Source organism: Melozone crissalis, unplaced genomic scaffold (assembly GCF_028551555.1).
Source record: "Melozone crissalis strain CALT ecotype California unplaced genomic scaffold, PUWL_Pcris_2 ptg000039l_1, whole genome shotgun sequence".
Taxonomy (NCBI): Eukaryota; Metazoa; Chordata; class Aves; order Passeriformes; family Passerellidae; genus Melozone; species Melozone crissalis.
In genome coordinates, this window is record NW_026535817.1 from 1,588,389 (window position 1) to 1,602,353 (window position 13,965).

At 47.7% G+C, this 13,965-nt stretch overlaps 1 protein-coding gene across 1 annotated transcript in view; it reads right to left on the bottom strand.

The window, feature by feature from the left end:
* The window catches only part of FRAS1 (Fraser extracellular matrix complex subunit 1), a 106,611-nt gene that overhangs the window by 70,689 nt on the left and 21,957 nt on the right, over positions 1-13,965 (bottom strand). Inside the window, exons 5-7 of the mRNA XM_054283763.1 lie at positions 3,166-3,273; positions 1,768-1,860; positions 456-615 (exon numbers count right to left, since the gene is read on the bottom strand). Coding sequence (XP_054139738.1) covers positions 456-615; positions 1,768-1,860; positions 3,166-3,273 — 361 coding nt within the window. The remainder of the gene's footprint in view (positions 1-455; positions 616-1,767; positions 1,861-3,165; positions 3,274-13,965) is intronic.

A 13,965-nucleotide genomic window follows, 5' to 3' on the forward strand; every position in this document is an offset into this window, starting at 1 on the left:
CTGTCACCCATAGTTAAAACACAGCTCCTGTGCATCTTAGAATTCTAAACTGCCAAAGCAAGTTAAGAGGGCAACAATTCCCCCAGTTTCCAAGGGGCTTGTGAGTTAAGAGCTCTGGATGCATCACTCCCACTGGAACTCTACAAGGAAAGGCACCCAACAGCTGAAGAAGCATTTCTGGAACTTGCAGTCCAAGTGCACAGGGAATACCTGAGGTTTCTTTCCCCGTTTTAATCTCCAAAATGAGGACAACATTAGGCACATCTGCTCCCTGCTCAAAGTTTGCCCCCACCTCTTGGCCCATGAGTGAAGCCATTAAAAATGTAAAGATGGCAGCAGAAGAGAAAGGGAATTTCTCACATGCCTCTAGTGTGTCCCCAACAAAACTGCACAAAAACAGAAAAGCTTTCCAGATTTGAGGCTAAAAGGAGGTTCTGAGCTCAGACAGTACTCACCACCAGGGCCTACACATCTGGGACAGCAGGAGCCCTGGGCAGTGTCCTGCAGCTCCCCTTGGGCGCAGGTGAGAGCTGGGCAGGTCCTGGGGCTGCAGGTCACCTTCCCGTGGGCGCAGGAGCAGCGCACACAGCCCGAGCTGGCCCACTGCGTGCCGTGCTGCACACAACACAACAACACAACCAAGGGCACAGTGAGAGCTGGAAATGAGCCTTGTCCCTTTGCAAGCTCCTCCTCTCTCCAGGACGAGGCTTGGCACTGATAAAAAGTGGTTTCCTGACCACGTGGCAGCAGGATTGGGATGTGAAATGCAATTGAGGTACGAATACATCCATATCTTTTTTGTGGGGATGCCTGCCCAAAGAACAGGCTCAAAAAGAGCCAAAAGACAAAAGCTGCAGCAGGAGAACAGCACAGGAAAATGCAGAAATAGCACAAGAAGAAATGTAATGTATTATGATAAAACATAGTGCCACCAAATGACAGGCACAAAGAAACACGAGAAGAGGATGGGTATGCTACCGCTCCTGTTCCAGATTTTGTTTAGCTTGTACCAGCTTCATGCTGGCCATGGGTTTCAACATCCATCTCAGGTGTGGAGAGCACAGCCCTCCAATATGCACAGCCCTGCAAATATGTCTGGGCATTTTAGCATATTTCTTGAGTTTGGACCTGACTTGCTTCTTGTGAAACAGAAAAGTCTGTAAGAGACCATACATAGAACTTGAGTTTGCTGTTAAGTCATTTTTCTACATTTGCCAGTTGTTTGACATGATTCATTAACTACTACCCATGAATCTTGATTTTTTTCCTCATCTCCAGACACTTATTCTGATTGTTTTGGCCTTTCAGCCCCCCTGGGTGAAACCACATCCCAGAACCTGCTCTGTGAATAATTCAGGATTACAGAACACAGAACCCAGGTGGCAGAGCAGCAATCAATCTCTGGCAGCATAGGTGGCTGCTGAGAGGAAAGCTTCTCTGAGCACAGCTAATATGTCAAGCTCTCTGCGCTTTGCTCCCCTTCTGATGTTACTGCACTGCCTCAGCCAAGCACAGAAACAGCAAAGGGAAGGAATCAGTGGGGAAATTTCTCCCATTAAGCCACGCAGGACACACAACTGCTCAGCAACTGCAAACCCTGCTGACCAAACTCCTGCTAAATTCCACTCTCTGGCAGTGACAGGATACAAATGCAGAGATCCATCCTTCCCCTGCACAGCAGCTCAGCAGCCTCCACTGGCTGCAGCAAACAGGGAGCTAAAACCAGGTAAGAATGGTCCCTGCTGAGGCAGTGGGCAGGGCACTCACGCTGTGGATCTGTCCCTCGTGCTGGCAGAATCCTTCGGCTCGGGAGGCACACTGGGGGCAGCACTTGTTGGAGGCTATTTGGAGCACTTCTCCCTGAAAAGAGACAGGATTCCAATAAGCAGCTGACATCAAACAGGGACTCTGAAATGAAAGTGAAGCCATGAGGCCTGGCTGGACCTGGTGCTCTCAGCTCAGAAAGGAGAGGTTTCAGGTGAAATACAGAATGCTGCTGCGCTACATTGCCTTTCTGAGAGGCGGCACAGCACTTTGTGTGTTTGACATTGTGCCCTCAAAATAACAGCAGACTTTACACCCCCAAGAGTACAGTTGGGAATTCTTCAGCTGAACCAGTTTTCAAAGAATGAAAAACAAAACTCAAGGTTCTTCACTAAAAGGCCACTGAGAAACATGGGCCAGATGTTGCTGAAACAAGATCAGCCATATTTGCATAAATCTCATAATGAGTAGATAAGAAATAAACCATAGAGAAAGACGATGATTTCTGACCTTGCTTTTCTGTTGGTGGTTTAGCCTTGAAGCATGAAAGGATTTTTTTCTTCTGAGATCCTTGGTGATCCTTTTCAATGTTTAAATGACCAGATGTTTTTGGAACACTTAAACATTTTATCTTGGAGATTGCCCATGTCAAGGAGTCACACAGATTCGCTTGACACTATAAACCTATTTCCCTTTATGAGCTTTAAAGTAGCTACCTTTTCATTTATCTGATTTTTATCATTTTATCTAGTGCACTCATTATTACATGTGCCATGACAGCACTTGATCTCCCTCCTCTTTAGCACAAAAATTCCTACTCATTCAGTCTAGCTTTAATCAATACACAGCAATAATAATGGGGAAAACCAGTAAGAATCAAAATTATTTCCTCATTAGTGCTGTCATATTGGGAAACATTTTAACCTGCTTCACAAAGCCATATAATTATCCTGACAGCCTCTTTAAAACACTCTTTTTCACTGCTATTTGTGCACTCTACCCCAGCAATCCAGATGTTAATGCAAGGCCAATCCCATGGCCAATTAATGAAGACCCAGACAAAAACAAGCAGGAGACAAGGAAAGCTCAGCAACCATCACGAGGAAGAAGAAACTGGAGGACAGACAATCTCAGCTCTGTTGTTGCTCAGCAGAGTGGAAAGTGCCCATCTGCACCTTCCAGGGAGCCCCAGCCCCACCTCCAAAGGAAGGGGGGCTCATGCTGGGAGGCTGGAGCCCAGTTCAGGGGCTTCCTTGGGGATCAAGCTGCTCCAACACCCGGCCTCTGGCTGCAGCCAAGGGGACAAAGGCTTCCCCCACGAGGTGTTGTCACTCCAAGGAGGAGTACAGGGACTCAGCGCCCGTGCCTGGCTCTGGGCAGCCACAGGCACTCAGTCCTTACCTTCTGGAAGTCACACTGAGGGGCTCTGCAGACTGTAGGCTGGCAGGTGACAACGCCGCTCCAGCACCGGCAGTCCTGGCAGGAATCCGGCTTCCAAGAGGTGTTATTCTGCAAAGGAAGTTGGAAACCAGGCCCATGCAGCACAGGGCACGTCCTGTCTTGACAGCACATCTCAAATAGCACCACAGAGACGGACTGCAATGGAGCCCCTCCCTCCCACACGCTTCTCAGGCCCTGTGTTGGCACTTGTCACTCAGCAGCTTCCAAAACACAGCTGAAAGACGAGGCCATGCAGGGCCAATCATCAGCTCCAACAGCAACACAATCCAATCTCCAAGAGCCCCAGGGGAGTACAACATCTCTGGAAAACTTCCCTGTGATCAGGCTCACACTGCCCACACTGCAGGGTGATCCCAGGTGGTGCTGAGGCAGCAGAGGTGGCTTTGAGGCAAAGCCGCTCCTGGGGTTTGCTCTACCTGGGCACGTGTATTCCCAAACACCACGGAGGAGACTCTGGCCATGCAGAGAGCCTGAAACATCTGGAAACAGCTGTCACCACCACTCCATCAGTGCACCCAGCTGGAACACCCACAGCTAATTCACAAGGGTTTCCACCAGCCGTGCTTGACCCCCTTCCATTCCCTCCCTGCTGAGGTCACGATCCCACGCTGCCTCCACAAGAAAAGGGCAAGAGGAGGATCAGTTTCTCAGCTGAAACACTGCTTGCAGCTAGACAATCCCTGTCCCTGTTGTATAGACAAACACTGGGCTAAACTGGCACCACACAGGATGTTCTCCTGGGTAGGATGGACAGCCCCCAGCCCAGTCATCCAGCCTCTTTTCTAAGGAGACCAGACCTTGCTGTTCATTTACACCGTGTAGTGATTTACCTCAATATACTCACAGTGCTAAGCAGGACTTAGGAAGGATGATTAACAGTTGACTGCCACGAGCACATTTACAGCTAACTACTAAAACTGTTAAGCATAATGATAAAATACTGAAATGTGCCTTAAAGGCCCATTAGGACGCTTAATGAGAGAAAAAAATATCCTCAAAAACCAGGCCACTTGCTCAGGCACTTCAAGAACATCAATCTGCAAATAGTGGGATGGCCAAAAGTATTACCAAAAAAACCCTCCTTGGGTCTCTGCCCTGCTTTCCAAAAGCATTTCTCCCACATCAGTGGCAATGCTGACCTTAGAAGGTGCACAGCCCCTGGGCAAGGCAAAGAGGGATGGTAATTCCTGCTCAGGAACACAGCTGGCTCTCCCCTGGCTCACACAGGGCTGCAGAACAGAAACCCTGACATCATCTCTGCCAGCAGATTGATGGTGCAGTTAGGGAAGAAGTGAAGGTTAAGTGATGTGTGTGCCAAGCTGTAGCTAACACATACACTGGAGTTAACTCATCCTGCTGGCTTCAGCAGAGCTCTGTGTTGGAAAGCTGGCAGGGAAGGCAGCCACAGGGTAACCAGGAGTGGGAAGGGAAGGGACAGACTCAGTGCCCCATCCTTTGGTTCTCCTAAACCTTCACCTCTGATCTCTCATGCTCAGTAAAACTTTTAAAAAAGGAAAATAATTTTCTCCATGGAATAATAACCAAAGGAACCTCATGGCACAATGTCAGCACAGAGCCATCCTTATTCACATTTATAGACTTAAATGCTCAGGTTTGTGGTAAGAAAACCCCTCTTTGCTCTTCCTCCTCCCCTGGTTTCTATCACAGCCCAAGCAGGCTGGCTCCTGTCTGTGGGCTCAAATCAGCTGCTTCTAAATTCCTTTCGCCAGGTAGAGGATCAAAACCAACACTTCCCTGCAGAGTTTTAAAAAATTCATTATCTAGTTAATAGTCAGGAAAGTACCACCTGATCTGTTGGGATATAAGAGTCTCCCAAGCACTTCACGGGTCTCAGCGTCCAGCTCTTTGGACAATTCAACATTTAGCTTAGGATTCCTGGCAGCAGACCTAAAGTGTCCAGTTTGGAAAGTCTGGATCCCACCTATCACCTGTTGTGAGGTGAGTTTATTGGTGCTCACCCAGCAGGCACAAGGACACCTCAAAGCTCCCAGGCAATGCAGTTCCAAACATAGAGCAAGACTTTGCAGTAGACACCCAAAGAACTGCTGGAAACCTGCCTGGCATCTTCTCCAAGGCTCTGCACCTCACTGGACAAATTATCTGCTGCAATCTAAGTGCTGGATTCCAATCCTGTTGAGAGTATTTTTATCAATGACAATTTCAGGGGCTTTTTCCTTACCAGTACTAATATAATTAACAGTATAAATAATGAAATACCATGCAGAGAGCGCTTTGAAGATGGAAAGGATTCCTTAAACACCAAGCAGTGCCATTATAATTTATTAATTCCCTGGATTTCCCTACATCAAAAGAAGAAATGATACCTAATTCAACTGAATTTTAAAACACTACACTGCAAGAAGAGATACATCTACATTACTTGGGCCAGCCTGCAGAACAGGGGCCCAAAAACCAAGAAATGCTCCCAAATCTTTTGAGCCTGCAGATAGCCAGACCAAGACAAAATGAGATAAAACTGGAGACACAGGAGCACAGTGTGATGGGTTTGGAGAATACTGATGAGGATTTAGAAAAAGATAAAAGAAGGAGGCAAGAACACAACAAGCAGTAAAAGCAAAGAAAAAGCTCCAAAGAGCAGACATGGAGCAAAGGGAGCCCAGAGCAGCTGTGAGTGCTCCTGGTTTGCTGCTGTCACCCTGTCACATGAACCAGAGCACAGAAAGACCTAAATCTCTTGGAGCAGTGCTTTTTCAACTGGCTATCGGAACTTCAGACAGCTGCACCTGTCCCTCCTCGACCTCAACAACAAAAAAACCCACCCCACCCAACAAATCACAAATAACCAGTCTGCTATTAATATGCGAAAAGCCTCAGTAATTTAGTCAGGATATCATCACACCAGATAACACTGTGGGAGCTATTCTGTGACAGGGGAAACAAGAAGCACACAACAGCTGGTTTGCATCCTCTTACGGCTCCCTGAAAATATCCAGTCCATGCCTGAAATGTCCCTGGATGCGGGGGTGTCCCCTGCAGCACGCAGGACCTGTGAAGCCGCTCACTGGGGTGGTGGCATCGCTGCAGGTGCTAAGCAGGGTGAAGGCAGCAGAGCACAGCTGCAGCCCTTGTGCCAGCCAGGGGTCGAGCTGCACATTTGTGCTGTCACAGCAAAAACAAGGGGGTTGCTGCTTGTCCTGTACCCCACCAATCACCTGATGGTGATGAGAGGTCTGTAACACCTCTCCCACGAGGAGAGACTGTGGGAGCTGGGCCTGGTTAGCCTGGAGAAGACTGAGAGGGAATCTCATCAATCCATACAAGTATCTCCAAGGTGTGCCAATTTTTGGTGTGCCCAGTGACAGGAGAAGAGGCAGCAGCCATAAACTAACACACAAGGAGTCTCACTTCACCATGAGGAAGAGCTTCTTTCCATGAGAGTGGCAGAGCACTGGGACAGCTGCCCAGGGACCAAACTCACCCAGACCCATCCCTGTTCCAGGTGACCTGCAGAGCTCCCTCCCACCCCCAGCCATTCTGGGATTCTGTGGGTAACTCTCCCAGAGGCTGCTCTGCCCCAGACTCTGCTTCGGGGAGCAGGGAGCTGAGAAACCCCTGGGAGAGGAACCACGGGGAGAAAGCCCCGAGGGAGCTCCAAGTCCGAGTGCCAGGTGGGATTTACCTCCCAAGTCGTTCCTGTGCCAGAGACAACTGAGAACAGGCAGGGATTGGGTGTCTCAGAGGAGGAATTCCAGGCTGCTCTGTTGAATCGGCAGGCAGAGCCCGGAGCAATTACACTTTTGGTAACAATTACCAGCATCACCCAGCGGCTGCCAGGCGAGGAGCCCTGGCAGCACCGCTTTCATTTGTCATTTCCACTCCAATTACCTGACAATGCCAGAAAATTGGCAGGAGAAGCCCCAAGGAGAGGGAAGCACGGAGAGCACTGCATGGTCTGTGGGGATACCCATTAGTGGAGCAATGAGGAGATGAAAGCAATTCAGAGCCACATAAAGGATTCCCAGTGTCCACTGGGTTTGGATTTGATGTTTTATCTCTGGCAACGGGGAGCTGTTGCTCTGCTGAGTGTGTTTTTTAGATGTGGTATTTGCTGGCAGATAATAGAAGCTCCTTGACAAGGGGGTTTTAATGGGCTCGTTCCAGCATGCCCACATGGGAAGAGAGCAACACGGGAACACAGGGCTCGGGAATCACATGGAAATTCAGCTCCTCTCCATGGAAACAGCTTCAGTCCCATGTCCTAGGAGAGCACAGAGCAGCTAAGGTAAAGCACAGGGCTTGATTAACAGCACAGCAACACGAACACACTGTTCCAGGAATGGGAACCAGCTCTCCCCTTCTTCCAGTCAGGGAATTAAGAAGTTACATAAAGTAAAACAAGGTACTGTTTTCACAGTTCAACAGTCTGCCACGTTTTCCAACTGTGATAATCTTTCACCAGTTGTACCAGCCTCATAAAAATCAAGAGTCTAAAAATAACATTTCCCAGCAGTCCTGAGATATTTTAGGGATAAGATATTCCAAAATATTCTTACTGTTGTAATCTTCATCCTATCTTTCACACAGACACCAGGAAAGGGCCCCAAATGAACCAAATGCACTATGTAAAACTATGGTTTCAAATTATTGGTTCTAACCAGGATTTAAATCAGCACACAGAGGTCTTTGTTCAATATTTTGGGAGCAGCAGTGTTCCTTTAGAAAGGTTAATGCCTTTTGGTTTGTCACTATTAGATTCACCCAAAACAACTTGCAGCCTCTTTGCAAATTTTATTCTCACATTAAATCAATCTATAAATGGACTAAATAGGAAAAACAATTACTATTTTCTCCCATCTTCTTATGCTGCAGAATTTTTCCATGCCCAGTTGTGTGTTTTGATGAACAACACACACCAGAAATTGTCCTCAGCGTGCAGGAATAACATTTGGGGTCCTCCTGCTGGTTTTTCTCCCCTTTGCCCAAGTAGCCCCTAACCTGCCAACTGGCAAATTTCAAACATCCTGCCCCCAAAATGACTTGTGAGTGGATATCAAACTGTTAATGGATGTCAAACCCAAAGTGCTTGACTGAACAGCTGTGGAAAAGAAGGGAGGCAAAGGATTAATTTAATCTAAACTAGATCACAGCTTTAATGATAGCACTTATTACAGCGTAATGGCTACTTCTGGAGCAGCAGGGGTGCCCATCTCTGCTCTGTGATGCTCTGGATGCAGGTCATGTTCTGTCCCCTTCAAGTGATGCTGCTTGCTCCAAACTTGAACCTGGGAGGGCCACCAGGACACCAGCAGCCATCAGCCAGTGACAGATGTGTCAAATGGTGAAGTGAGACTGCCAGGGGGATGTGGGATTTCAATTTGGAATGCAGGTTATGGGGGGCCAAATGCTGCCACGTTAACTGCATCATCTCAGCCAGGGCAGAGTGAACAAGACAGACTAGGCCTTTTATCCCTTTTCTAACAATAATAACCAAAAAAAAAAAAAAAAAAAAAATAAAAAAAAAAAAAATCCCATCAGGCCATGAAAACCCTTGCAGCTGATTCAGCAGAGGAAGGAAATTTCCTTCAGTACCAGTCATGGCCCTCAGAAGCTCTGCACCAGGTGAAAGGTAACTCTAATTCTACTTCTTGAAGGCAACAATCCACTCCTGAGCAATTCTGCAAGCCATGTCAGCAAATGTAGAGCTATCTCCAGTTCCAGGCTGGATATTTAGGAAGTGTCCTTTCCAAGCAAGGAATTACACATCTCAAATCCTACTGTTGTCACTGTGGATCCAAGCAGAGTAATGTCCCTTCCAGCCTCCAGAAAATACAGCCCTTTATGTCCTTATCTTCCATCTCAGCTCCCTGGGCAGCAGATTAATGAAGTGGTTCTCCCTTCCTTTCCAAAGGGAAAGAGGACCCCTGCACAGTCATTAATCTTGGAGAGCAAAGGCTTCACTAAAGAGCAAAAATGATGAAGAAAAGCCTGTAGAATAAGGAAATGTGCAGAGTGTCCTCACGTTCTCCAGAACTGTTTCCAGTATTGCTCTGGTTCACTGGGAGCTGTTGAGACTCAAGAAGGTGACAGTTTATGTCCAAAACCAAATGGAAATAATGGCAGCAGAAAGTGGGTGACACCTCAGTGCTTGACTCAAACACAGGCTCCTTGCTGCCTTCTCTTACAAATGAGTCAATTAATTGACTCTGGCACACGGAAACTACAGGCCCAAAAAACAAAATCAGGTTTAAAATATCCTGAAGAGGGCAAAGATGATAGATGTGTTTGTGTGCTTCAGTGCTGTGAAGTGGAATCAAGTTCATTGGGATCAAGAGGGCCAGCATGAGGGGAAGGAGGGAAGAAGTTAAGCAGCACAGTCCTTGGCATTCACTGGGTCACACGTGCTTTGAAAATTGTCGTTATTTTTTTACACTGCCAACAAAATCCCACCAAACAACTCAGGAGAACTACAGCTAATTGCCCCTCTCTCTATGAAATGAAAGTGCCAGGGTTACAAAAGCTTATCCTGTCCAAGAGTGATGAGCAGACTGAGGAAGAAGAGGCAAAACTTGTGGAATAACACCAACAGGGAAGCAGCCATGGCCAGAAGGTGCAGGGGAGGAAAAAGTAACTCCAGGGCTGGAAAGGCTGGTCAGATGAATCACAAACCATGGCTTTCCAGAGAAGAAGGCATAAAAAGCAGCTCTGTGAGGCACTGAAACTCCCTCCCGTGAGGCAGATAAAAGATGGACAGAGAAACAGGGCATGGGTTGGCCTCAGCAGACGAAGTACCAGTCTATTAATTAGCATGATTGGCCATCAGTCAGAAATAAATCATATTATCCATTGCTAAGTGGCAGCATTCAGCAGGAAGCAAATTGCACATGTCTCTGAGCTCATGCTGGAACAGTTCCTTTTGCTTTCATTATTCAGAAGCACTGTGTGTAAGGTCATGGCAAAAAAAAATATTTATTTAAAATCGAAGCCCTGTAATCCTATGTAAAGCATATTTATTTTTTCAATGCACACCACCATGACTCTGATGAGTGCACACCACCATGAATCTGGACCTGATTTCCAGCACAGTGCCAGGGAGATGTCAGGAGTTGCTCTGGAAATAACCATGATCCATACCTGGAGCATCTCTCCAATTTGTTCCCTTTACCCTTCTATAGAAAAACTGATTTTACAAAATTTGACTGTCCACAGGAGAAGCAAGCCAAGGACAAAGATTACCATAACCTCTAGAGCTCCTGCACATGAATTTTGTCTCTCACCCCCTTCTCAGTACTGAACATCTCTCTCAGAATAAATCTTGGAACAATTTACACAGCAAGCCCGTCATGGGGGCTGCAGCAGCAAGGCTAAGAGGGAGCACATGCAGAAGCACTTATTTAGACTCTTGAAAGCAGACTGGGGGGTTCCTAAATCTCTCCAGTGCCCATCGTGTAAAACAGGGACAGTTTTATATCAAAGCACTTGGCTCCTTCACTGTAATGATGTCTCAATCTACAGAAGCTGCTCCATGAAATATTTAGCAGAGGCAAAGCATATGCATCCCTTAAGTTCAGGCTGAGGAAGAAAAGGCATCTTCCCTCCGTCCTGAGGCAGCAAGAATGGGGTGGGTATTACACCAGGTAATACCTGAGAAGGTGCTTTTGTTAACCATTTTAACTCTCCCTCTTTAATAAGCTTGCAGCAGTGCTTGGTAATGTGTTTTCTGGCTCACATGAAGCCTCAGGGATCACTGTCCACACGGATTCAGTGAGAGGAGGAGCACAGGGCTCTGCTCACGTCCCTCTCCATGCCGTGGATATTTGCCAGGCTGAAGATTGCTCCCTGACATGGTGTGAGCCAATTCCTGTCAGGCTGCTTCACGCTTGGTTAGAAATAATTGCTGCCTCATTACAAATTTAACCATGACACTGTGATATGGCAGAACTCTTCCTTGCAATCTCCTTCTCTTCCTTCTCGAAGCTGATGTGAAACAGATTGACCACTGCGCAGCTTAGGTAGTTTTAATTTAATTTTTTTTCCTCCTCAAAGAAGGAAATCCCATTTTCCAATATTTTGTTCATGAAGTTCTACATGGAAACATCTCACATGTTTCTTCAGAAACATCTCACAATGCCTTTAACTCCAGGTTCCAGCAGGATCCTCGGGTTTTAAGTTTTTATTCGTGTGCATCTACTTGGAGAAGGTCTCCAAGTAGAAGAGTCCCACACTTGAGGGCTTGCCTGTTCCCTGAACGATTCACAGCTTCCCTGAAGAATGCAGAGATTTAGGAAAAGCGGCACAGGAAACACTCCTGAGGGAAGTGTCCTCTCTACTGAATGGCTCAGGAAGGAAAAGCCCAGGATGGAGAGGGAGAGGTTCCCCTGTAAGACAGCTGTAAAACCTGGGATATGATTCCACACTCTCCTTTCCCCACCTTCACCCCGTCTGTGCCATGACTGTAGCTGATGCCATCACCAGCCTGGCACCTTCCTAGAGCTACAGAAATCCCACACCAGGGATGAATGGGATCCACCTGATTGCAGGGATTAACTCAGTTCTAAGGAAGTAGCCCTCCAGAGAAAAAGCAGGGTAATCTCCCTTGCTGCACAAGACTTACTTCTAAGAACATTACAGCAAAGCACAAAGGAACATTCCCTGAACTGCAGGTACTTAGAGCAGCTCCAATCACAATCCTGGTTTCAGTACACTCATCTCTCCTGAAGATCATGGTGGTGGGAATTCCCATCAGCAAGGCCTTGGTGCTTCCAACACTTTCAGCTGTCTCCCTACCTGTTACTCCCTATGCTTTCAAAACCAGCAGCATGTAAACAAAGCACCTGATACCAAAAAAGAGTAGGGGATTTAGAAAAATACTCTGTTGTATTTTTCCTTCCTCCCCTTTCCCTCCTTTTTTTCCCCCTCAGCAAAATAAAAAAACTGAGCTGGGAGATTGGATACTATGAATTAACTTTCTTTCCTGCACAGCTCTTCCACTCCTCTGCACTGGCACCCTTCCCAGAGGTCTGTGCACACCAGCGTGGATGGATGGCTTTTCCAAACACCTGCATCCATCATTTCATTTGACCTCCAGAGGCCACATTCTTCCCTGCATCTTTAGTTACCTTTATCTTAAAAAGAAAAAAGGAAAGCAATGTGGGTCACCAGAGTGAAGCTGGCAGCAGGCTCCCTCCCTTCCTGCCTGCAGGGAAACATCCCTGGCTCGCTGGGTCAGTGGTGCCTGGCTCAGCCACAGCTCCTGCACTGCACCAGCCCAGAGGAGAGCCTGCCCCAAAACACAGCCTTCACCTTGTGCCTGGTGTTCCCCTCTCAGGGCCATGAGCAATGTTGTTTCAGGCTCTGGGAAGAAACTGCCATCATGAGACAGCCCATTTTTCAGGAGCTTAGGAACACGAAGTATTTCAGTGTTCTTTTCTACAGTGCAGTAAATATTGCACTTGGAATGCACCTGACAGCTGTTTAAGTCCTGCTAGGAGTGCAACCTTCAGCTTCTGGCAAGTACAGCTGTGCCTGCCCCAGCCCTGGAAGTGCTCAAAGCCAGGCTGGATGGGGCTTGGAGCAAGCTGGTCTAGTGGAAGGTGTCCCTGCCCATGGCAGGGGGCTGGAAATGGCTGAGCTTTAGGTCACTGATGTCATTTATGACTGTTTCCTATTTCTAGGAATACACAGCAGACTTTGCACAAGGGGATGTTGAACAGAGGATGTGCAGTGACAGGTGACTGGGAAGTGGCTGCATTATCACCTTCCAGGACAAACCTGCTAAAACAGCAGCCAAACCCAGTGGGAACTGCAGCCATCCAGCATCCCCTCCTCAAAACACACACCAGAGAGCCTCACACTGAGGGGAGGCTCCTAAAAACAAAGAGGAAAGCAAGCCTGCAACTCTTTTTAACACAGCACACTAAAGATCCTCCAGCTTCCCCTCACCTTCAAGAGGCCAGTGGAAGATGCTTGATGAAAGCCTCAAGACAGTCAGGGCCCTCCCTGCAAAAGCAGATTGCTCCAGGGAAATCCCAAATCCCTCAGCCCATACCAGCTCCCACAGGACTGAGACATTGAGACAGCCCAGACACACTGTTCTTGGAAATGAGGATGAACAAAGGCAGAAAAAATTGCTTCACCCCCTGTTAATGTGCAGAACTTTCCCTCCCCACGATGAGGAGCAGAGGGAGGCAGAATTTCGGAGCCTAGCTCGGAGCACACCTGACTTGAAAAGAAGCCAAGCCATGGATGTTTTTCCCTCCCCTTGCCTGGATGATTAACGTGGGCACCACTCCCACGTCTGAAGGCAGAGCACAGCGAGACTGAAGTGCCCATGAGCTACGTGCACAAGTCCTGTCGTGTCCACCCCACCCTCCCCACCCCAGCATCTGCACTGGAAAAACAGAGATTTGTACCTAAAGAGAGCTCACCTCTCAGGGACAAGGAGCAGCCACCCCACTGGAGCTTTTGTAGCAAGCTTATGCAGACATGGTCGCAGCTGCATTTACACCTTGGGTCTGCAGGTGTAAGGAAAATGTCATCCAGGATGGCAGGAAAGGGTGGGGTTTTCCTTGTGTTGCCATGCTAAAGTGAGTATCTCTATCTCCAGGAGGAAAAAGGAGGAAAACCTGGGGCAGAAGGACAGCAGGCAGGCCCCCAGGCTCCTTGCTGGACCTCCAAGCCGTGGCCATGCTAAAGAAGAGGGAGTTGTGCTTCCAATAATCCCCTCCAGCCACATCACCTGCTCGGAATCGTCAGCACATG